Source organism: Syngnathus acus, chromosome 6 (assembly GCF_901709675.1).
Source record: "Syngnathus acus chromosome 6, fSynAcu1.2, whole genome shotgun sequence".
Lineage (NCBI taxonomy): Eukaryota > Metazoa > Chordata > Actinopteri > Syngnathiformes > Syngnathidae > Syngnathus > Syngnathus acus.
This window is the reverse complement of record NC_051092.1, coordinates 2,652,829-2,674,093: the sequence shown is the minus strand read 5'-3', so window position 1 is coordinate 2,674,093 and position 21,265 is coordinate 2,652,829. Positions and strand designations below refer to the sequence as shown.

The 21,265-nt window shown below is 41.1% G+C and overlaps 7 protein-coding genes across 16 annotated transcripts; 3 read left to right on the top strand and 4 right to left on the bottom strand.

Annotated features, from left to right (window-relative positions):
• Positions 1–153: 153 nt before the first annotated feature.
• samm50 (SAMM50 sorting and assembly machinery component) lies at positions 154–3,295 on the bottom strand. 2 transcript variants are annotated; one of them, XM_037255086.1, is made up of 15 exons: positions 3,120–3,295; positions 2,628–2,738; positions 2,452–2,553; positions 2,290–2,377; positions 2,112–2,218; positions 1,907–2,037; positions 1,717–1,804; positions 1,517–1,645; positions 1,323–1,394; positions 1,151–1,237; positions 977–1,047; positions 839–906; positions 614–769; positions 398–539; positions 154–310 (listed from the first exon to the last, which is right to left on the bottom strand). In XM_037255086.1, the coding sequence occupies exons 1-15, from the start codon at positions 3,138–3,140 to the stop codon at positions 265–267; spliced, it is 1,419 nt and encodes a 472-aa protein (XP_037110981.1). In that variant the 5' UTR covers positions 3,141–3,295; the 3' UTR covers positions 154–264. The 2 variants fall into 2 exon arrangements, with proteins under 2 accessions (XP_037110981.1, XP_037110982.1); XM_037255087.1 differs by having other exon boundaries at positions 614–760.
• A 442-nt stretch (positions 3,296–3,737) lies between these two features.
• Positions 3,738–5,023, bottom strand: si:dkey-42p14.3 (EF-hand calcium-binding domain-containing protein 10). The gene is made up of 4 exons (XM_037255010.1): positions 4,827–5,023; positions 4,174–4,338; positions 4,008–4,098; positions 3,738–3,933 (listed from the first exon to the last, which is right to left on the bottom strand). Exons 1-4 carry the CDS (start codon positions 4,927–4,929, stop codon positions 3,888–3,890), a joined length of 405 nt encoding a protein of 134 aa, XP_037110905.1. The 5' UTR covers positions 4,930–5,023; the 3' UTR covers positions 3,738–3,887.
• Positions 5,024–5,130: 107 nt separating this feature from the next.
• On the bottom strand, positions 5,131–6,008 carry c6h12orf73 (chromosome 6 C12orf73 homolog). Of its 2 annotated transcripts, none has more exons than XM_037255012.1 (3): positions 5,870–6,008; positions 5,600–5,749; positions 5,131–5,400 (listed from the first exon to the last, which is right to left on the bottom strand). In XM_037255012.1, exons 2-3 carry the CDS (start codon positions 5,705–5,707, stop codon positions 5,287–5,289), a joined length of 222 nt encoding a protein of 73 aa, XP_037110907.1. In that variant the 5' UTR covers positions 5,708–5,749; positions 5,870–6,008; the 3' UTR covers positions 5,131–5,286. The 2 variants fall into 2 exon arrangements, with proteins under 2 accessions (XP_037110907.1, XP_037110906.1); XM_037255011.1 differs by having other exon boundaries at positions 5,847–5,990.
• Positions 6,005–9,268, top strand: tdg.2 (thymine DNA glycosylase, tandem duplicate 2). 6 transcript variants are annotated; one of them, XM_037255005.1, is made up of 10 exons: positions 6,116–6,207; positions 6,406–6,477; positions 6,849–7,192; positions 7,326–7,531; positions 7,669–7,738; positions 7,807–7,942; positions 8,042–8,124; positions 8,430–8,524; positions 8,599–8,773; positions 8,861–9,268. In XM_037255005.1, exons 1-10 carry the CDS (start codon positions 6,197–6,199, stop codon positions 8,968–8,970), a joined length of 1,302 nt encoding a protein of 433 aa, XP_037110900.1. In that variant the 5' UTR covers positions 6,116–6,196; the 3' UTR covers positions 8,971–9,268. The 6 variants fall into 6 exon arrangements, with proteins under 6 accessions (XP_037110904.1, XP_037110900.1, XP_037110899.1 ...); XM_037255004.1 differs by having other exon boundaries at positions 7,323–7,531; XM_037255006.1 differs by having other exon boundaries at positions 6,180–6,198; positions 7,323–7,531.
• A 438-nt stretch (positions 9,269–9,706) lies between these two features.
• Positions 9,707–13,528, top strand: tdg.1 (thymine DNA glycosylase, tandem duplicate 1). 2 transcript variants are annotated; one of them, XM_037254917.1, is made up of 11 exons: positions 9,707–9,838; positions 10,407–10,481; positions 10,641–10,807; positions 10,940–11,298; positions 11,377–11,446; positions 11,515–11,650; positions 11,725–11,807; positions 11,884–11,978; positions 12,049–12,220; positions 12,289–12,438; positions 12,585–13,528. In XM_037254917.1, exons 2-11 carry the CDS (start codon positions 10,423–10,425, stop codon positions 12,722–12,724), a joined length of 1,431 nt encoding a protein of 476 aa, XP_037110812.1. In that variant the 5' UTR covers positions 9,707–9,838; positions 10,407–10,422; the 3' UTR covers positions 12,725–13,528. The 2 variants fall into 2 exon arrangements, with proteins under 2 accessions (XP_037110812.1, XP_037110811.1); XM_037254916.1 differs by having other exon boundaries at positions 12,582–13,528.
• On the bottom strand, positions 13,299–17,074 carry LOC119124706 (patatin-like phospholipase domain-containing protein 2). Its single transcript, XM_037254918.1, has 9 exons — positions 16,816–17,074; positions 15,673–15,905; positions 15,188–15,253; positions 14,914–15,123; positions 14,777–14,837; positions 14,589–14,708; positions 14,119–14,248; positions 13,937–14,002; positions 13,299–13,761 (listed from the first exon to the last, which is right to left on the bottom strand). The coding sequence occupies exons 1-9, from the start codon at positions 17,066–17,068 to the stop codon at positions 13,722–13,724; spliced, it is 1,179 nt and encodes a 392-aa protein (XP_037110813.1). The 5' UTR covers positions 17,069–17,074; the 3' UTR covers positions 13,299–13,721.
• Positions 17,075–18,348: 1,274 nt separating this feature from the next.
• On the top strand, positions 18,349–21,080 carry si:dkey-10o6.2 (uncharacterized protein LOC100124608 homolog). 2 transcript variants are annotated; one of them, XR_005098330.1, is made up of 8 exons: positions 18,350–18,603; positions 18,991–19,115; positions 19,467–19,533; positions 19,622–19,778; positions 19,881–20,023; positions 20,084–20,194; positions 20,450–20,758; positions 20,789–21,080. XR_005098330.1 is itself a non-coding variant. In XM_037255055.1 (7 exons), exons 1-7 carry the CDS (start codon positions 18,451–18,453, stop codon positions 20,630–20,632), a joined length of 939 nt encoding a protein of 312 aa, XP_037110950.1. In that variant the 5' UTR covers positions 18,349–18,450; the 3' UTR covers positions 20,633–21,080. The 2 variants fall into 2 exon arrangements, 1 of the variants encoding a protein (XP_037110950.1); XM_037255055.1 differs by having other exon boundaries at positions 18,349–18,603; positions 20,450–21,080.
• Positions 21,081–21,265: the final 185 nt, after the last annotated feature.

Sequence of the window (21,265 nt, the reverse complement as noted above, 5' to 3'; positions counted from 1 at the left end):
TTGCTTCTCCAAGTCTCTTGTTTACATTACCTAACTTTTTTTTTAAACACAATGGCATCTGCTAGGGTTGTAAAAAGTGATGAGCCTAAAAGACTAAGAAATCCAGTACAAATATATTTTCAAAGGTAGGAAAAGAAAACGGAGCAACGCGAATTCAGTGCAAACGTGTTTATCATTGAAGTGATAAGTTGCAAACAAACATCTAATATTCGCAGTCTTCCCTTTCAGCGCCGTGGCGTTTCCGTTGTACAGAGACTCGTGGCTTCAGAGGAAGCGTATTCCTGCTCCAAACTGCACCCCATCACATATCCTGGAAAACAGCAGGCAAAGAAAACATATTCAAATTCCATATTTTTGTAATATTAAAAAAAAATAGAGACCAAGAAAAATCTTTTACCTGTCTCCACTCTGAACTCCCATGGGAATGCAGTAGTTCAGCTCCAGTCTGGCAATGTTGCCCAAACGCAACACAATGCCAAGTCCATATGACCAGCGAATGCACTCAGCCAGCTTCTTCAAATGTGCTTGAGGGCCCTCCCCTAACCAAGACAAACCTGTTAAACTTTTGAGACATAGCAATCTTTCTTTTTTTTTTTCTTAAGAGCTTATTCACCATAGTTAAGGTTACAAAGATTCCCAGCGTTGAGAAAGAAATGCGTTCGGAAGAGGTCGCCGAAGCCCCCCCTGCCTGGCCGGAAGGGCAGCGGAGTGTAGAGGTGAAGGCCTCCCGCCCAGTAGGCTTCTCCTCCCAGGTAATCGCCTGTCATACCAGTAAAAAACAAAACACAAAAACTTAACAAACACAAAAAGAAGCCTCGAAGCTGACAATGAATCTCACCTTCGCTCTGGGGGCCCATGCTATACATGCTGAAACCACGAATACTGGTGGGGCCGCCCAGATAGAACCTGGAGGGATGACGAAGAAAATTATGATCATTTTTCCCCATTTAAAATAGAACAAGAAAACTCTAAAAACCTGTCTGCGATGCTTGTTGGCTTTTCACCAATAGGCAGCAGCAAACCGCCCCACATGGAGGCAGACAGAACCTGCGAGGGAGAGAAAAAAAAAAAAAAAAAAAGAAGGATTTTGGTGAAGAATCATTTGATATTTTTACAGGCTTTAAAATGACAAAAGATGTGGAAATCTTACAGAGTCCCAAAAGAGGCTTTTATTGAGCTGGATTTCAAAGTCCTCCTTGAGGAAACTGGCATCTCCTCCCGTGTAACCGGCAAGCTCCTGCAAAACATGGAATAATTAATAAATACATGAATAAATTAATATGTTTGTGGATTAATGGAGAATAAAGTGGTCTGCAAGCGACCTGATGGATTTTCAAGAGGACGCCTTTCCTGGGCAGGATGGAGGAATTTCTGGTGTCGATGACCATGGCGTGCTGACGGGGAAAGAAAGATGTCATCCAAGGTGGTGATGTCATCGTTAGTCGACTCAATGTCATTCAAAATGGCAGTTTATGGAACAACTGTGCATTTCTTGATAGATTAAAATCAAAGATACCGCCAGTGACGACTTGAGGGAATGTCCACTCTCTTCCCGGACAGCGAAGGAGGCGGTGCGAGCCAGACATCCCAAATCTCTCCACACGCCTTCCCACTTCAGGGTTTGGTTGGTCTTCCATACGGGGAACTGAGCAAAGATGGATGGTATAGAGTCAAAAAATTCTCTTCGCAATGACGTAACTGCTTGCGGGTATTTACATTCAGCTCCACCGAGACGCCACGATCCGTCTCCCGCAGGGAGCTCCACGGAAATTGACCTGTTACTTTATAGGCATTGAACGTGATGCTACACGAAAGGGGAAAAACAAAGAGATGGAAAGTCACTTGACCTTAAAAAATACAAATAACCTCAGTCTTGTAAAAAAAAAAATCCAAAATGTGTTCTTACTTGCGTTCAAAGTTCCCCACTTGAGGTTTGAAAAAGGAAAGGCCGTAGGAAGTCTCTTTGGTGCCGTACGAGAATTGAAAGGTGAGTTTCTCGGCCCGGCCGAACACATTGGGCAACTTCATTCCCAGCACCTGCCGTGACGCATTATTGTAACCATCACTGAGTAGTGACAACTCAAGTGAGACGGGTCCTTTTGCACACTCACCATGCTTCCTTCATTGTTGCCCACCATCGTGTTGTAACTGCCGGTCATCCGCCTCAACTCGGTGACCTCGAAGGTCACGTCGAGGCCGTTGGGAAGAGCGTCATCACCTTGAATATAAAAAGAAGCCAAAGTAGCTTTGGATGAGAAAAAGTACAGTTGGCATTTGTGTTTGGCGTACCTCTTGAGGTGTCAATAACAACTTCAACTTTTCGGAAGATTCCGAGACGGAGCAGCTTCTGCCTGGCTTCGTGGGATTTTTTCATCACCTGAATTAACAACACAGCAGCGAAGACTCAGTTAACAAGCCGGAGATTCACGTTGTCGTATTTACAATACATACATCGATTAAATTCTTTGCTCGGAAAACGCCTGAGATCTCGTAAGACAGCAGGTCCTCCTTGGTCCTTCCAAGCCCGTCTATATGCACCCTCTGGACCACCACCTTTGGATTTCAAAAGAAACATTATTTGACAAAAGGATATTTTGTAGCATGCTTGGCAACTACATGGATCTTACATCCTTGTTTTCCAGAATCTCCTGCTTGGGCTCCTGCTCCATTTCAGGAGGCTCAATGTCGTCGGCGTGAATTCCCAGCTCTGGACCCTGCATGGGCAGAGGGTCCAGGCTCTGCAACACCATGTTGCAGAAAGAAAAACAATCATCAGAGGCACACTGTGATTTCAATAATGAATTTCCTGATGTTTTTCCATTCCCAGATCATACAAAGATGATGCACAAAAAGGCATGAAGACAGCGAGTTGGCATCTTCCGTCCAAGCAAACCTCAATTTTCAGCATTTTTGGGTTAATATCTTAACATGCACAGCAAACAAAATGTGATAGAGATATAAAAATGCATATTGTGATCGTTAATAAGCAACCCTAATGCCCAATGTGTCGTCGAAGGGTGGACGCTGTCACCGAGGGCCTCCCTCCCTTTTCTCCTTCGCAGCCGCACACGGCGAGAGGTCAAACGCCAAAAACAACACGTTTCCGTCGCTTTTCTTACCCTGGCGTGGACGGTGCCCATGCTGGGATCCAAGCGACGGTGACTGGGTGGAAAACGGTGACAGTTGAGAAAGGAGGAGAAACGCAAAAAGCAAACAGCCAAGACTAACAAGCGGAGACAGGAGAAAGGGCTTCGCGCAAGGAGGCAGCCATGTCACTTCCGGTATTCGGCTTGGCCACGCCCACCGGGAAGCGGCCATTGATTCTCCGGTGAAAACTACAAAACAGTACTAAAATGAATAATATAAATACAGTACATATGAAAATATATCTAACTAAAATACTTAAGTAAATATAAATGATAGACAATTACATAAAAATAGACTTAATACAAACCAAAAAAACAAATATACTGTAAATACAGAAGATAGAATATATAAATAAAATACTAAAAAAAATACAGTACATAAATATTACATCACACTGAATGCCATGTTCATAATAAAATTAAGCAATCAATTCACTTTTTTATTCATTGATATGTTTATAAAGATATTTTGTTTTAACAATATTAACTGACAAACGGATGAGTGACAAATGTGCAGCATTCAAATGAAGAAAGTCATGAATCATAATTTACTGTGAATACCCATGATTCACATCATTCAGTTCCACCAAATCAAATGCTCCATTGTTTTATTTGTATTGTTATAAAATAATGTCATGCTATCTTCTCATATAGGTCTGTCTCAAAGCATAAAATGGAACAGCATTGCAAAAGTGTATAAAGAAACAAAAAAGGGTTACTTTTAGGAGTAAAAATAAATATTTAGGGTTGTTTGTATGTCGATGAGCCTTTCTGCAAGCTTATCATCCTGTAAAAAAAAAGAACACAATATTATGATCCAAAAATAAAGACTTTTAACTAAATTCCCACAACCTCTCTTACCCTTCTGTTATGAAAGTATCATAGGATATTTTGTCTTCGTTTACACCATCAGGACATTCATTGATGTCTTTCATGCCCAGTGAGATCAGAGCTGAGGAGAAAGAAAGGCCCGTTTAACAGAACAGTATGTAAAGATGTTTCTTTTCTTGATATCTTTGGCACTCACCCTGTTTGTATTGTGTAAACGTGACATGTCTTTGATTGGCTGGGTCCACTAGACCAAACACTGCATCCAGGTTGGAAGGGCTGAGGAGACTGGGCGCTTCTTGGCCGTTATCTCGAGCTTCTTTTAGTTGTTTCAGTTTCTCAATGAGAAACTCTTTGGGATCATCTAAAAAAAAAAAAGAACAAATCAGATAGATGAAAAATAATATGAAGAGCAAATGAGAAAACAACGTGAAAATAGATGAAAAGACTAAGACAAATATATATACTGCAATAAATAGTGACGTCGGCTAAAAAAGTTAAGTTTATAAATAAGACAATCAAAATAAAATATGACCAATCAAACTGCCAATGACCAATCAAACTGGAAAGGTCGACAGTGACTGTTTTTATTAAGATTAGCAACATTTCATAGTATTTCTGTACAATTGCAGGATATCTATAAACTTTCTAAATATACAATAAGCTCAAGAAACTAAATGAACACATACTACAAATAAACAATAATAATTTAATCAGAGAAAAGAACCATTAAACTGACTTTCTAGTTCAGCTAACCTACTAATTAGCTGGTAAACTCGAGTCGTTTTACCGGAAAAAAAAAAAAAAACCTGCCCTAAAAAAACAGTTGTTTGTAATATATAAAAGGCTAACCTGGTCTGTAAAAAAAGAGCATGCTGGTGAGGTTTTTCATGAGGTCGAAGATTTTGTGTTTTTCCAGGTAAGCAGAAGCTTCTTTCTCCCGTTCGGTCGCCATCTTGTCTTCAATTCTGAATGTTGATATTCGGTTGCTAGGATACGAAGTCTCCGCACAAAAAAATTGGGTCGTCGTGCGACATTTGTGTCTCAAAGAAATCAAAACAATAAAAACTTTATTTCATACATAAATGTGGCGTGGCAAAATTCAACAATTAAATACTAGCAAATTTTCATTACAAGCAATAAAAAATGCCATTGATTTATTTATTGTATTTTATTTACATTTTGAAACGAACTAAATTTTCTACAATGCTTATCCGATGAGCAGGAGATGATGCACCGTCTTCCTCCACCTCGCCGATGACTGTAATAAAGTATATTGTCCATTGTCCTGACATTATAAATTATCTCCAGATTAGTTCGTCTTGGGTTCTTCTTTCATCTGCTGCTGTGCGGCTGCTTCTCTGAGTTTGAAGCCCAGTAATTCTGTCTTTAGCTCACCAGGTTTTGGGGGGACCTCTGGTATACTCTGATGGAAAAGAAAGAAATGCACACAACTTCAAATTGAAAATTGTCTTGAACAGCTCAGCGTTGCCAGAATTTTGATACGATACCTGCATAAAATAGAGCTACTTAAATCAGTCAATACTTCGTAATAAATTAACACCCACATGTGTGGACTGATGAATACGTTTGTAAATGTGAAATATTGAATTCAGTCGCCTCACCAGGTCTGGTAGGTAGTACTGGTGGACCGCCTGTGCCCCGGCAAACATGGCCAATATACATGCTCCGTACATCCTCAGGTAACGAGTCCATGACACTCCAGCAGGCATTTTTGCACAACTTCAACGTGGAACACCATGCACACTTTCGGACTGTGAACAAATACAAACACATATCATGCCACGACTGTACATTGCTAAAATGAAAAGCTACATGCTTATGTTTGAGCAAATAGGCTCCTAATAATACCTGCAAGTGCTCTACACGTTTCCCTTTAAATGTTTGCATTAAAATGGTAAATTATCGCATTGTTAAATGTGTAAACACGTTGTTTCCGACCCAAGGACTGACGGTCACCGGGACACGAACAGGTCGCATGCCGAAGAGATTACATCCGGGTTGGAGTCGTCACCTTTCGTTTTGTCCGATAGAGGGCGGTAACGCGCATCAAGTTGCCGAGACGGCGAGATGATGAAGAAGAAGAAAAAGTACGCCTTCCGACCGATAGGTGGCGGTAAGCGAACACATCGCAAAGTTTCGATGCTCTTTGTTTTGAAATAGCTTCCCTGCCCCCTCGTCTCAAAATCCGAAGCCTTAAAATGTATGACAGGTATGTCAAATTTGGCATATATGTGATTGTTTTATCCCGCCAGGTGTATATTATTTAAAATCGTTTGATAAACGTAACGTAAAGCGACAAGTGCCATTATCCGGAGATGTTTTTTGTCATGGTAGCGTAAGCAGCACTGCAATGCGCTCTCTTTCGGCACAGCTTCGTTGTTCTCTGAATCTTGATGTTTTTGTGAAGTAAATTGACAGTCAGTATGGAGGAAAACGAGTTTACACCGTTGACTGTGCCCATGGATTATTTCCAGCAGTGGTGAGTTGTTGCTGGAATAATTCCGAGGAAATGCAATCGTCATCTCGGCTTGTTCTGTTTTCTTTTCAATTATTCAAATGATCATTTTTGTGCATGCAGTATAATGCAATCTGAAGGCAGAATTATTCGCATATACACGTAAAACTAGAAAACAACACCACCATTTGTGAGCAACTCCTTTTTTTTTTTTTTGTTTGCATGTTTTGGGTAGTCTAAAGAGTGTTGTGCATTCATCATGTGTCTTCACTGACCACTAGATGGACAGTAAATTGTCCTACAATTTTATGGAAACCACAGGGAGCCAAAACTGTGCAATAGTTGACATCATGGATATCGCCAAAATGCTTAAATGTCTTGTCGGTTGTTCCAAGGTACCAGTCAAGCCAGCAACACCCCGAGCTGCAGCCCGTGATGTCCCACCACAACCACTACAGCGAGGGCCCCAGGGATGAGCCCGTCATGACTGAACTGTCGGTGCACAAGGAGCAGCCGCTCTACCAGGAGCAGTTTTATCAGAACTACTTCCATTACCAGGAGCCCGTCTACCAGCAGGAGCAGCAGCAAGATCAGCATCCTGCATACCCGCAGCAACAACAACAGCAGCAGCAGAATCAGTATGAACATGCAATACAACAGCAATCTCAGTATCAACATCCAACACAGCAAGAGGAGCTGAATGTTCACCACCAACCTCCACCCGCTACCCCACCTCAAGGTGAATGAAAACCTGCAATATGTATTTATTTTTAAATATTCCCTGAGAATAAGTGCGATTGAAAATAGATCATGACTGCTGTCTATAAGTTAGGCCAACTTTTTCTATCATATGTACTTATTTTTTGCAGCAGCGATGCCGGTGAAGAAAAAGCGAGGGCGCCCACCCAAGAATCAGCGCGAAGGAGGCGGGGCGGTGAAAGAGGAAGATGAGGATGAGAGCGAGGCGGCAGCAAAGAAGGCCAAAAGGACACTGAACCGCTTCAACGGCATGTCAGTGGCTGAGGTTATGGCCAAAACGCTGCCTGACGTTATTACCTACAATCTTGACATTTTGATCGTGAGTTATAAAGAACATACCGAATTCATAAAAAGTGCACAATTGTCAGAAGATGCGTCGTAAGGTTTTTGTTTGAGGAGCGTGTGGTTTTCTTTGGGATGTGTTTCCGTGGTGACCCCCCTCATGTTTCTCCTCAGATTGGAATCAACCCGGGACTGTTGTCGGCCTATAAAGGACACCACTACCCCAACCCTGGCAACCATTTCTGTATGTTGACATTTCTATTCATTATTCATGTAGTTTGTAATTTTTTTTTTATCCTGCTTTGTCCGCAGGGAAATGTTTGTTTCTGTCCGGTTTCACCGAGGAGCAGCTCAACTTCACGCATGACGAGAGCCTGCCGGAGAAATACGGCATCGGCTTTACAAACATGGTTGAGAGGACCACACCTGGCAGCAAAGACCTTTCCAGGTGATTATGCCTCACATTTAAAGAAAGAAAAGGAAAAAAGGGACCGGCACTGTTTTGAATGTAAAAAGACATTCAAGCTTGTCTTCTTTTCCTTTGCAGTAAGGAAATCCGTGAAGGAGGGCGACAGTTGCTTGAAAAGTTGCAAAAATACAAACCGCTGATAGCAGCTTTTAACGGAAAAGGTACAACATCAAGTGATGAAATATTATTTCCCATCTTATTGTCAGATTAAAAAATATCATTCAAAGGTCTTAAGACTTATATTTGATACTATTATATTTTTTTTAAAAGAAAAATTATATATAAATAATTTTATTATAATTATATACATTTATTATAAATAAATATAAATAATTTATTTAAAAAAACATTCATGTTGCCCAGTCATAGTGATTTTGAGGCACATTCAAAGATCATTTAAAAAAATATTTTTTATTTATGCATCCTCAAAGTTGCTTATACATATATATATCTTTTATCCTATTAGGTATTTACGAAATATTCTGCAAGGAAATCTTTGGCGTGAAGGCCAAGAACCTGGACTTTGGCTTGCAGCCCTACAAGATCCCTGACACTGAAACGGTATACAAAACATCACAGCCACATATTTAAAACCCTCATCAAGAAAAAGCCATAGCATGTTTCCTTTGGTCTAGGTGTGCTACTTGATGCCTTCATCCAGTCCGCGATGTGCCCAGTTCCCCCGCGCGCAGGACAAAGTGCACTTCTACATCAAGCTGAAGGAGTTGCGAGACCACATGAAAGGTGGATTAGTGCCCGGCCGGGACGTGACGGAGACAGACTACTCCTTTGACCTGCAGCAGGCCAAAGGTAACCCCTCGCCACATACAGCAACTCTGGGATTCCTTCCTTACCCTCGTTTTTTTTTTTTCTTTTTATTGCTTCTTTGTTGTGCAGAAGACGCAAAGAGGATTGCCATCAAAGAGGAGCAGCTGGATCCCGAATACGAAAGCTGTAGTGGTCAGCATGAGAATGTGAGGCAAAGCAGTCCAGGAAACTTTTATTGAAGTGACATTTGCACACTGCAATTGGCACACAAGAGGAATCACACAGTTTACTGCAGAATTTTAGTGGAATGCACTAAAAAAAAAAGAAAAAGACTGCACACAACTGTTTCAACTTAGCCCTCACTGAGCATGTACTGTACTAGGTGTGATATTTTCCACTATTTATTGCTTTTGCTATCACCTTTTTTCTTTGGTTACTTACTTTTGTACTGTATTTTGAAATAATGAAATTTTATGTGTAACCATCTGTGCAGACAAGTGATTTGACTATGATTTCTATTAAAATCGTAATGATCAATTTCCTGCTATGGTTCTTTGTGTACTGTACATATGGGTGGAAAAAGTCAGATTTTTAATGTTTGAGACGTAATTATCCAAACTTACTGGTTTCGATTTAAAAAGGTTACTGGTTTTACTTTGCTAAGCATACATACGCTTCGATTTTTTATATATACGCCGCGTTCTACGTCACAAACTTTTAGCCAATAGAAAACATCTTCACGTTTAAAAGCCTAGCGGTTCAAACCAATAGTCCACTAGGTATTTCTCAATTTTGTAATATTCTGTACAAAAGCAAAGAATAAAGAGATTGATACGCATATAAATGTATAAAACTACAGTGAATATTTTTTATGTCTCACACAATAATTTGAATAAAGTCGCTGGTTCATTGTATTTTATTCCTCTTTTAACCGACCCCTACGTCTCAGACTTGGAATTGCCTCGTGTCAAAGTTGAATGAGACTGCGCTGTCACGTCTTTGTTGCCCCTGAAGCTCTGTCAATGTTCTGAAAAAAGAGCGGCATATGTGGGGAAAATAAGACTGCTTCCCCGCCCGGAGAATCGGATTAAAACAACCGTTAGCTAGGTACGTCTAGTTCATGTTTATACTCTCAACTGTTACGCTGTTTTGGTGTATCGTTCAAGCGAGATCATCCATCCGCGGTAGCTTAGCGGCTAGCCGGTGGCTAATATTAGCTGTAGTTTTGGTAAGGGTACTTGTGTCTCGTTTACTTCATAAATATTTTTCTTTTAATTTGTACAAATTAATACGGAATGGAAATTCTGAGTTTTACAAATCAAACGTTTGATAACAATGGAACCAGTTGTTCATAAAAATTGAGGTTTACATCGTGGTTTGTTGTTAGCATTGTTAGCATTTAGCCGTGGAAGAAAAGGTATTTAATTTTTAAAAAGTACTCACGTGTAGCTGATGCACGGGAATGTTTGATGACGCAATGACAGTTGTATTTTGTTAAATAGGGTTCGATTGAAAAACACAATCAAAATCATTATACACAAGTTTTCTATGAGTAAGAATGAGTGGGAAAAAGGCCTGATTCTTGATTTCTCCATGTTTTGTTAACCATCCGTTTATTGCATGTACCACTCCCATTTTATCACTCACGACGCATGTTGGATTTTATTTAATGAAGTTAAAGAACCCACAAGATGGACAATAAGCTGAACGGATCCCTGCCTGTTGGCTCTTCGGAGTATCTGCAACAGTGGTGAGTTGTACAGAATAGGCCAAATAAGTAACCATCAAGTCCTACATTAAATCCAGTCTTTGTTGTATGATTTCAACTTTCATGTGTTTTGATGGTGTTTTGCATTGGGAGCATCAAGAGACACAGATTTTAACGGGTTCTTTCAATTTCTTGCCTCAGGATTCAGTCAGCTCAGCGGTTCCAAGCCCTTCAAGCCCAATATTCGAACTACAACCATCCGCCGCACTACCCGGAGGCACACACCGGGGGAGCAGCAGCAGCTCCACCGCACATGGATCAGCCTGAGCCTATGATGGAGCAGCAGGAGCCTGCTAACTTGACAAAACGTACAGTGTATATAGAAAGTCTACACACCCCTGTTTAAAAGTTTTTTTTTTTTTAATCAAACTGAAAGAAATCATTTATAATGCAATTTAATCTCCACAACAATAACAAATTTTGTTGAATCTTCCACGCAGCTCCGCCCAAAAAGCGTGGCCGAGCAGCTCAGCCCAAGGAACCCAAGCCGCCAAAGGTCCCAAAGGAACCCAAACCTCCTAAAGCACCCAAACCTCCGAAAGCACCCAAACCTCCGAAAGAACCCAAACCTCCTAAAGCACCCAAGCCTCCGAAAGAACCCAAAGCGCCCAAGGGCAAACCAGGCCCGAAACCCAAAAAGGGCGCCGAGGGTCAGGCGGTCGACGGCAAGCAGGAGAAGATCGATGAGACCTTCAAAAAGGTGAAGAGGAAAGTGGATCGTTTCAAGGGCATGTCGGAGGAGGAAGTGATGAAAAAGACCCTGCCGGACCTGCTGGACTACAATCTGGACTATGTCATTGTGAGCAGAACTTGTTGATATTGCTTGAAAAGAAAGGCAAGCAGCCGATATAACCTTGTAAAACTCTTTTTCTCGCAGATCGGTATCAATCCGGGGCTAATGGCCGCCTACATCGGACGATGGTTTCCTGGTCCTGGAAATCATTTTTGTAAGCATTTACAGAATCAGCAAATCAAAGTTAGCTCGACTGAGATTTTTTGTTATTTTTCTTCGTAGGGAAGTGCCTCTTCCTTTCGGGATTCACCGAAGAGCAGCTCAACCACATGCACGACGACACATTGCCCAGCAAGTACAAAATGGGCTTCACCAACATGGTGTCCAGGGCCACGCCGGGCAGTAAAGACCTGTCAAGGTTAGCGACAATACCCGCTGTGTTTTTTGTCGTTGAGAAGCTGTCTCCAACCTTCTCGATTTCTGTCCCGTCAGCAAAGAGCTGCGCGAAGGAGGCAAAATTCTTGTGGAGAAACTGATGAAATATAAACCTCTCATTGCCGTGTTCAATGGAAAATGTAAGTCTCGGCCAATCCTTTATTGCTCTACATATTTTACATCAGCAATAATGGTCGCCCCTCCTCTCCCTTCCAGGCATATATGAAATGTTCTGTCGAGAGCTATTTGGTAAAAAACCAAAAACGCTAGACTTTGGTTTGCAGCCGCACAAAATTCCCGACTGTGAGGTGGTGAGTAAACATCCCTCCAGTCTTCGCTCTAACAATGGCGCACAAGATGTTGAATGTTTTCTTTCGTCAGGCTCTGTACCTGATGCCGTCCTCCAGCGCCCGTTGCGCTCAGTTCCCTCGCGCTCAGGACAAAGTGCACTTCTACATCAAGCTGCGGGAGCTGCGCGACCATCTCCAGGGCATCCAGCGGCCCAAAGAGATCGAGGAGATAAAATACTCGTTCAACCTACAATTGGCCAAGGGTACGCCGATCGTTTCGAGCGTCGTACGTCGCCGCTTTGTTTATTTCACCGACCGTCTCCCTCCGCAGAGGACGCCAAGAGAGTAGCCATCAAGGAGGAGCAGTACGATCCCGGTTACGAGGACGCCTACGGAGGAGCTTATGTCGAGCCGTCGGCCGAGGGAGGTCAGAGTCAGGCCAACGGGCATTTTGACTCACCGAGCCAGGGAAATAATGCCGGTAAGGCACCCGCGGTCCTCCACATAAGCTGGGATGGAGAGACAAAAATGAAATCACAGCAAAAGAATGACAAGGGTGGATTTGGTTTCATTTTGCAGTGTGAGAAACAAAACGTAATAACAGTCGATTTCTAATTCCACCAGAAGAGGGAGGACAGAATGCAGGCACGTCAAAGAGTTCCCAACTTCCCGACGGAGACGGGATGACAGAATCGCCAGCTGATCAGATTCCAGACGTGAGCGCAGAAGAAGGAGGTGGAGGAGCTAGCCAGGCCCCAGATGTATGAGGACAAATTGTTTCTATTTTTTTAACTTTTCTTCCTTAGTGGAATATACACGCCTAGATAGACTTTGTAGACATATTGCAGAATATTCTCTCTGCGCATTTTTAAAATTTTAGTTTGTGGTTTGATGATCTCGACGGCAGCCATTTTAAAAACAGGTGAAAATGCAGGGACTTTTGTTTGGGCTGTCCATGGAGAAACTTGGAAGTGGACTTGGAACTCTGCAACAGCTGAGAGCTGCAGAAAAGGAAAAGACATAATGGAATGGAAATGCTAACTTCATTAGCATTGTTGTCTTCTACTATTCACATTCCAACTCAACAGACAAAAGTATTGGGACATGCCTTTTATAGTTCAATCACTGTCTTATGTCTCAATACTTTTGTCCAGTGGACAAAAGTATTGAGACACCTCTGTAATGGGTTGTCCCCTGTCCCAATACTTTTGTCCACTTCTAAATCAAGCGATGTGTCCCAATACTCGGTCGACTCTCATCTCCACTCTGTGTGCAAATGAGAGTCCTACTTGAAGCCCTTAATTCAAAACTTAGTCGCACTTGTTTTTCTTTTTTTTTTTTTTGTTACCTACGCTTCTTTGGTGCCCTTTTTGAATCCTGTTTACATTTGTACTGCACACTGATGCAGTAAACAAGCGAGTATACAAAAGATGTTGTCTTTTGGAATTACCTCAGCAGCCTTTTATCATAAATTAATTTTCTTTTAGGACTTTTTAGAATCAATTTACTGTTTGAAAATGTCACAAGGGTTTTATGATTATGTTGTGTCCATTAAAAATGTTCTGATGGTGCTTTTTATAAATCATTGCATTTTGGTGTTTTTTCACCTGTTCTGTTGAGGGAGTTTTTATTGGAAAAAAAGATTAAGTAAAACATCTTTATCATAAGTTACTGGATCCTCCTGTGCAAGGTTAAATATTCACAAAACCGATACATAAATATGTCAAAAACTACACAGCAACATTAAATAAGCACATTTGTCAATCATTTTTTTTCAGTGCTGCGTTTCTTCTTCGATGACACGCTGGAAGAGAAAAAAAACCCAAAATCAAGCTCCATAATTATAACAGTTAACGGAAAGTCGGTTGAGTGTGTTAAATAATACATATAAAGTGATTAAATAGGGAATAAAATAGATAAAAATGTCATTCGAATTGTATAGTAGCTAAATATGGGTTAAAAGCTACACAAATATACACCTGCTGCAGTTGTTGTCATGGCAACTGCTGTTTTGTCTTCGTAGATTATTGGTAGTCCTTAGGAGGCTGCCAATGAAAGTCATTATTACAATATGTCACATATTGAAGGACCCCATAGGGGAAAAAATGACATTGTGACTTGTTGCTAGGCAGAATTAATTTAATTAGAATTTAAACGTTACCTTTTTAAAAGGAACCAAATCAACTCAACGGCAACCACCAGTGGAGTCAGCACGTAGTAAAAAACTTCAACTAGACACAAGCTTTGGCTTCCAATTCGATCACCTGCATCCCTACACGCCACACACAATACTGTTTGCAACCACACAAAGGACAAAAAAAATAATACAATTATTTTCCCACTTTTAGGATATTATGGGAAATTTGGTTGAATTTTATGAAAAGTTTTACTTTCTATTTTTCACTCACTGACTTGGATTCTATTTTTAATTTGAACTTGGGCATGTTGTTTGTTATATACACTGTATTTTTATCATTGTATTATATTATAATTAAATTATCATAATATATTATATATATTATATTATATATAATAATAATATATTATATATATAATTATATATATGATACATTATATTAAAATTATAAATATTATAATTATAATAAATATTATAATATTTGATGGCTTCACCTCTCTTGATATTGAGCGGAAGGTTATGTGCATGTTTATGCTCCAGCCTCCAGGGTTGATCCCCCAAAGCTTCCTTTGTAATGTCCACCAGCTCTTCCGGGGAAGATGTAGCCAGCAAATCTGGAACACGTACATTTGTGTACAAAAAACAAAGAATCAAAAGGAAAATGACTGATAATTAGTCTTACCTTCTTGTCTCAGAAAGCAAAGAGCATCTGTGTAGCCACTGTGGAAGATCTCAGCCAGCTCCTGTGAGTCAAACAAGGAGTCACTTGGGCACAGTTATGCAAATCAAACAAATGGAGTCAAACACTGAGAGTCTAACCTCAGGTGTTGGAGGTAGGAAGGAGGTGTAGATGCGCCGCACGTTTCCCGTGGTCACCTGGATGCTGAGGTTATTGCAGTACACCGAAATGGCGGTCCAAGCGCCATCTTTGGGGCTGATGTCACTCTCACTGCAGAATGGAGCCACTGTGATGGTGTTTGGACACTCCAACAGCGGCATGTTATTGCTCAGGGCTCCATCCATGTATAGCTAAGATATATACCGATTAGAAAGGTAATGATAGTTGGGTTTGTCTTTTACGGTATTGACTCACTTGTCCACGGTAGGAAGGTGGAATCAAGCCACAGTAGACTGGGAAGAAGCAGCTGCACATTAGCACCTACATAGACACGAACACTATGATGTGAGTCAAACATTGATTTGATTCTGATAGATTTGAACACATGTGAATCAAACATGGAGTAAAACGCGACAGTCAAACACGAACACTATGATGTGAGTCAAACATTGATTTGATTCTGATAGATTTGAACACATACATGTGAATCAAACATGGAGTCAAACGCGACAGTCAAACACGAACACTATGATGTGAGTCAAACATTGATTTGATTCTGATAGATTTGAACACATACATGTGAATCAAACATGGAATCAAACATGGAGATTCAAACACAAAGGTTGACACTATCATTTGAATTCTACTCTGAGATTCTAACGAGCCAAAAATACAATCAAAAATAGATTCAATAATATGAATCAATTCTGGAGTCGAACACTCAAATGTGAACGACCCACCTGTATGAGCTCCTCCCTGCTGTCAAAATGGGACACCAGGACGTTTCTCCTGTCCCTTATCCTGGTGATGGACACGCAGAGCCTCCCCGAGGCACGCCGGTGGGCATCTTCCGGAAGTTTCTCCCGCAGGGAGTCGCGCAGCGTTCGCAGGAGGCTGAAGGTCGGGTGGAAGACGCTCAAGCGGTGCTTCCTCGCTTCTTTAGCCGCCGATAACACGTCCATGTACAAATGTTCTGAGGATCACGTTTTAAAACGTCATCATAATGTTGCAATGTGTTTATGTCAACTACTACACTGTTGGCCTTGAACCTGTCATACACACTGCAATCTGTTTTCTTTTATGCTGACCTGTGTGTGAGTGCATCTGTGAACCAATGAACTCTTTGTTTGTTTGACTCTATGGACTTGAGTTCAATTACTGTTATTACAGTACTCCCCCCCCCCCCCCACCTGCCCCATTTAACCGTAGTCAACAAATAACAGTGTAGCATTTTGAAGACACAGACTCTCCACGCTTCTCTTTTGCAGATGCATAAGAAGTTCTAGATATTGTGAAGTATTATGATTTTTCATGTTTTAAGGTGGCATAAAAGTTCGAGAATGACTAGTCTAGGACAAATGATGTCACGTTTTTCCATTCATGTGAATTATGTGAATTACAGAGGTATCATTGTAATATTATTGGATTTTTCATGATAGTTATTTCTATTAGATTTTGAATTCCATTACTTTAATACACTTTAGAGTGTGTTTGTTTAGGTTTTATTCATTTTCTTTTTCCAATGCTTCATTTTAGTTTTGATAGGTAAGTTTTTTTTTTATATATATATACTTGCAGTGTATGTTGACGGTAAGATGAAAAAAACAGTTAAGAGCTCTTGCTTTCTTAGCTATTTCACCATTTTTCTTGGTGAGGTGTTCATTAATGTACACGTTGGTGCCTTTTAGTTTTCTACCTTGTTTGAGCAGATTTATCTTACTTTTCCTGTTTGTAAATCGGACAATTATAGATGGTATGACAGGCTTGCCATTTAGACTCTTGGTTGGCAGAGTGTGGCAGTTCGCTATGTACTCATTCTCAAATGACTCGAGGCATTTATGGGGCGAGTGTAACAGGTTGTTTTTAAAGCTCAAGTTTCTCACCGATGGGGAGTCCCACAGTCAACGCCGCCGCCACCAGGCATCCCGACGACGCACCGCAAATCTTGGAGGCCCCGTGCACCAGGTTTGGCGCTCGCTCCAGGATGCACGTCATGGCTCCCATGTAGTAAACACTGCGAAAGCCGCAACCCGCAAAGGATATATTCCACTCTTCAGCCCGGCCATACATCCTTTCAACTCTTGGACGCTTCACACACAAGCTCTCACAGGCATGCTCGGCAGTGTTGCGCAACATTCTAGATCAGCTTACGACAGCGCTGATTTCATAACTGTAGTAAAGGGGCAGGCCTGGTTCAGAAAAATAATCTTAATGGGGTTTTCGCTTCAGGATGAAAGTATTCAAATATATATACATCATAACAACATAAAATAAATAAATAAATGTTCCTGTGACTTCCATTGAAACAGCAGTTTTATTGAATTCTAATTAGTTCCTCAGACCTCATGATGTTGTCACGCAGTTCTGGCTTCAAGGTGGGAGTAGGGGGCGGAGTGAGGGGCACATATATGTCCATCTCATTGGACGCCGGGCCGGATGTGGGCGTGGTCTCGTCCCGGTCAGCCCGAAGGTGCTTTGGCAAGCTGGAGCATCTTTCCGTCCTTGGCACCAACCTGCAACACAATGATCATTAATATATTGCTGATTTTCAGCGGGTTATCTTCTGCTATACCGTTCATGGTCCTCCTCATCTTTTTTGTAGAGGCTCTTGTAGAAGCCTCCTGCAACCCTGTAGAGCACATCCGGCAGCCGGTACGACACTCTGCAACATCAGGAAGGTTCTTAGACCTCAAACTCAGCAGCCATCTTGTTCTTCTCGAGAACATTTCGGAATTTTATCATCCAGCTGGATTTGATTCAAAATAAATCGGCATCTTCTCATCACACTCTTGTCACCTTTGTGCCAGTGAGATGGCTCGACTAAGGGACTTGGTGCTGGGGAGCCACAGGTAGGAGGAGAAAAAAATTTGCCCCGTTTGTTGTCTAATTAGACAACATTTTACAAAGATACTATTTACGCCAAATATAATAATAATAGAATAGAATGCCCTGTCATTTTACAATTTTGTTGTACAACGAAATTCGGAGAGCTGCTCCCTCCTAGTTGCAAACATTACAAAATTTAAAAAAGTATCAAAGGAAGTGTGAGAATAAAAGTGAAATATCTTATTTACAGTATAATGTATAATAATGACAATAATAATAATGCATTAATTTGAGTGTTTTTGACGACTCACCTAGCGGGAGTCCAGTGGTAAGGCACGAGGCCATTAGGGCCCCCGCCGAGGCTCCGTAGATTCTGGATGCATTCCGGATGAGACAAGGGAACCGCTCACGTCATAAATCCCCATAAAACCACAACCGGCGAAACAAACGCTCCACTCTTCGACATTCTTGTGTTTGTAATGCGTAGAATTGTGTTAAAACGTGGTAGGATTGTGTTCACATTACCTGTGTGTTTCTGTGTTGGCATCCAAAGGTGAGTTCACGAACCCGGCCGTCTGATTGGTCAGCAGTGATCACGTGACTGCCACCTAACCAACTACGTCCCACCAAAGCGTCATTTTGGGACCAAATTTGCTGTAGTCGGAATACTTTTGCACGTTTCATTCAAAACCATGAGCATCCCGGTGGTAGATTTTAGCGTGGCCAGCTTGAACGTCGAGGATATTTCCGATGTTGAGCTCCAGGAACTTAGCAGAGAGTTAAAAGAGGCTTTTATGGAAGTGGGTTTCGTCTTCTTGAAGAATTTTGGCATCACGCAGGCGGAGGTAAGACGCAACAGAAATAGTCGTTGTAATTATTTTTATTTTATTTAACCTTTATTTACCCAGGCAAACAATTATGAACAAGTTCTTAGTGGTGGAAATAATTAAGAAAAAAAAAAGAAACGAAGTAAAAAAGTATTTTAGTTCATCAAAATTTATACGTAAATAATTCATTGTTGTTAGAGCTAAATATAATCTCCTGTACATGCAACTTTTACAAATCACCCTCTTTCTAGAATTGTGTTGATCATTTTGCACTCAAGTATGAGAGAAGAGTATCATGTTTGTGACTTGTATATTTCTTGACGTATTTGTAATTTTGTTGGCAGTTGGAATGACTTCTTCATTTCGGAATTTGGAAAACAAGTAAAAAGGAGCATTTTCATGTAGGTTGATCGTGTCATGGATGCTTCGAGAAATTTCTTCCTGCAGCCAGACCATCTCAAGATGCCGTTCAGAAAGTTCTCCTTTCCAATCAGTCCACATCACGGCTGGTTATCCATGGAGAGTGAAAGGTCTTATTTCTGTGTCTGTTAATTATTTAGATTTCTACAGAAGCCAAGTTGGGTCATACAACCCGAATAGTGTTGTTTTATTATCAGTTTTGTTGTCACGATTGCATTTTTTAAATGTTAATCCATTCATCAGACATAACAAGATGTGATCAATCATCAAAATGGAATATTGTCTTTTTCTACTGATAAGGCATTCTTACTGCATCTTATCAGAAAATGTGGTTATATAATATATTCAGACTACTTTTGTGATATTTACACAGTAGATGTCAAAGTCTGTTAGCTCCAGAACTGGTGCTGTCCTTTTAATCAATAAAAACCATTTACAATTCTGCATTTGTACACATTCAGGTTAAATCGAGAAAGACCGGAAGATCTAAAGGAGTCGTTTAACGTGACTTCGCTACATCCTGACATAGTAAGCGTTTTGTTCTGTACCACAGGCTCAAAGTACAAACTGTTTTTGTAGCATCCCTTGAATCCGCGTGATTTGTGTTCCTCTGTAGAAATGGCCCTCATCTGAGGCTGCCCCAGGATTCCAAGAGACCCAGATATCTTTTTTCCACCGCTGCAAAGAGCTGAGCCTGCGTATTATGAGGGTGATGGCCCACAGTCTGGATTTGGATCCCGATATCTTCCTGAACGCACACCGCCTGATTGGAAGTACGACGTACTAATTTAGCTTGAATTACATAAAGGTTAGTCCAAAGAAAGGCATTGCTCTTTTTTTTTTTTTTAAATTGCACCATGTGCGTCTTGCCATAGCCGAGGGGAACTGTACAACCCTACGTTCGCTGTACTACCCGCCGGTGAACAGCGAGCAAGCCAAGGAGGGTCAGCTGCGATGCGGAGAGCATTCCGACTACGGTACCATCACTTTGGTGTTCCAGAACGCAGAGGGTCTCCAAGTATGAAAACAAAAATGACGCGAATCCAAATGTCTTTAGCTAAAGCGTGTGTGTGTTTAGGTGCGCCGTCGCTCCGGTGAGTTCGTCAGCGCTCCTTGCGTGCCCGGCGCCGTTCTCGTCAATATCGCTGACCTGATGCAGCGTTGGACCAGCGATCATTTTGTGTCCGTGGTGAGCACGTTCAAAACAAATACTGTATATTTAGAATATTTTCAAGGGGGGGAAAAAGCATCCTTATTTCTTTATATGTTTGAATCCATTGATTTATTTTGTTCTATTTTATTTTCCCGTCGCTTCGCCTCACAGTTTAGAAAATATTTCCTTAAATTACTGGAATTTAAGGCAGCTTGTGGTTAGGGAGGGAGAGTGGAGTGGGGGATACATCATGAGACCTGACAAAGCTTCTCTTTCATACGTGCCCATCAGCTCCACAGAGTTTTGCTTCCCCCGGCCGGCGACTGCAGCAGCACTCGCCAGTCTGTGGCTTTCTTCGTCCAGCCTGACGACGAGGCCGTGGTCACATGCATCGACGGATCTGACAAGTACCCCCCGGTGCGTTCGGGCGCCTATCTCATGGAGCGCTTAAACTACTCCTACGGGCGAGCGTGAAAGGCATCAACTAGAAGCTTCACTCATTTTGCTGCCGCAAAACAATACAATGAAAAGTCAGTTGAATTTGGAGCCTGGGTTGAACATTCCTCGCTACCATGCACACAATTTTTCAGGCCACACCCCTTGCATGCTCTGTGTTTCGGTTTTGAACTCTTGCAATGAATTCCACATACACACATGAAGACTGCGCATTTTGAGCCGCATTAATTGTACTTTTGCAAATTATTATTTAGAATTGTTAGTTGATTGATTAGTTCTTTACATAGAAATTTAAAAGACTGTAAACTTGCCACTTCATTCGCTTTATTGTCACTCGGACCAAAATGGTGATCAAATGTTGGAACTCAGGAAGTGTGATGCATTAATGGTATATCACAAACACCAAAGGAATTATTCCAAATATCGAATTATTTCAATAAATAAAATGACATGAAAAGTAAACATCTATGAAGATGTGGTTCTTACAACAGTAGCTATAAATTAAATTCAATAAATGAATAAATACAATGAAACATTTCAGGAATTCTTCAAAGTTGGAAAGCAGGAATTGACAAAATTAAAGATTGGCCCCTAATAGGTAAATTAAAAATATTTCCCCACGTTAAATTCCCAAGCCTTTGCAACCCGACT

What these genes read in the sequence shown, in the direction of transcription:
- samm50 (XM_037255086.1), bottom strand. Translation starts at nt 3,140, where the DNA reads ATGGGCACCGTCCACGCCAGG. An exon ending in GAGCAAAGAATTTAATCGAT is followed by an intron (nt 2,378 to 2,451) that starts GTATGTATTGTA and finishes TTGTTAATTCAG; the next exon opens with GTGATGAAAAAATCCCACGA. An exon ending in GTGGGGAACTTTGAACGCAA is followed by an intron (nt 1,805 to 1,906) that starts GTAAGAACACAT and finishes CCTTTCGTGTAG; the next exon opens with CATCACGTTCAATGCCTATA.
- si:dkey-42p14.3 (XM_037255010.1), bottom strand. Translation starts at nt 4,929, where the DNA reads ATGGCGACCGAACGGGAGAAAGAAGCTTCTGCTTACCTGGAAAAACAC. An exon ending in GTTTACACAATACAAACAGG is followed by an intron (nt 4,099 to 4,173) that starts GTGAGTGCCAAA and finishes CTTTCTCCTCAG; the next exon opens with CTCTGATCTCACTGGGCATG. An exon ending in GATACTTTCATAACAGAAGG is followed by an intron (nt 3,934 to 4,007) that starts GTAAGAGAGGTT and finishes TTTTTTTTACAG; the next exon opens with GATGATAAGCTTGCAGAAAG.
- c6h12orf73 (XM_037255012.1), bottom strand. Translation starts at nt 5,707, where the DNA reads ATGCCTGCTGGAGTGTCATGGACTCGTTACCTGAGGATGTACGGAGCA. An exon ending in AGTACTACCTACCAGACCTG is followed by an intron (nt 5,401 to 5,599) that starts GTGAGGCGACTG and finishes CTTTTCCATCAG; the next exon opens with AGTATACCAGAGGTCCCCCC.
- tdg.2 (XM_037255004.1), top strand. An exon ending in CAACCCTGGCAACCATTTCT is followed by an intron (nt 7,739 to 7,806) that starts GTATGTTGACAT and finishes CTTTGTCCGCAG; the next exon opens with GGAAATGTTTGTTTCTGTCC. An exon ending in AGCAGCTTTTAACGGAAAAG is followed by an intron (nt 8,125 to 8,429) that starts GTACAACATCAA and finishes TTATCCTATTAG; the next exon opens with GTATTTACGAAATATTCTGC.
- tdg.1 (XM_037254916.1), top strand. Translation starts at nt 10,423, where the DNA reads ATGGACAATAAGCTGAACGGATCCCTGCCTGTTGGCTCTTCGGAGTAT. An exon ending in TCGGAGTATCTGCAACAGTG is followed by an intron (nt 10,482 to 10,640) that starts GTGAGTTGTACA and finishes TTCTTGCCTCAG; the next exon opens with GATTCAGTCAGCTCAGCGGT. An exon ending in GCCTGCTAACTTGACAAAAC is followed by an intron (nt 10,808 to 10,939) that starts GTACAGTGTATA and finishes TCTTCCACGCAG; the next exon opens with CTCCGCCCAAAAAGCGTGGC.
- LOC119124706 (XM_037254918.1), bottom strand. Translation starts at nt 17,068, where the DNA reads ATGTTGCGCAACACTGCCGAGCATGCCTGTGAGAGCTTGTGTGTGAAG. An exon ending in CACCTTCCTACCGTGGACAA is followed by an intron (nt 15,124 to 15,187) that starts GTGAGTCAATAC and finishes TATATATCTTAG; the next exon opens with CTATACATGGATGGAGCCCT. An exon ending in TCCTACCTCCAACACCTGAG is followed by an intron (nt 14,838 to 14,913) that starts GTTAGACTCTCA and finishes TTTGACTCACAG; the next exon opens with GAGCTGGCTGAGATCTTCCA.
- si:dkey-10o6.2 (XM_037255055.1), top strand. Translation starts at nt 18,451, where the DNA reads ATGAGCATCCCGGTGGTAGATTTTAGCGTGGCCAGCTTGAACGTCGAG. An exon ending in TTGGCATCACGCAGGCGGAG is followed by an intron (nt 18,604 to 18,990) that starts GTAAGACGCAAC and finishes ATTTTCATGTAG; the next exon opens with GTTGATCGTGTCATGGATGC. An exon ending in GCGATCATTTTGTGTCCGTG is followed by an intron (nt 20,195 to 20,449) that starts GTGAGCACGTTC and finishes CGTGCCCATCAG; the next exon opens with CTCCACAGAGTTTTGCTTCC.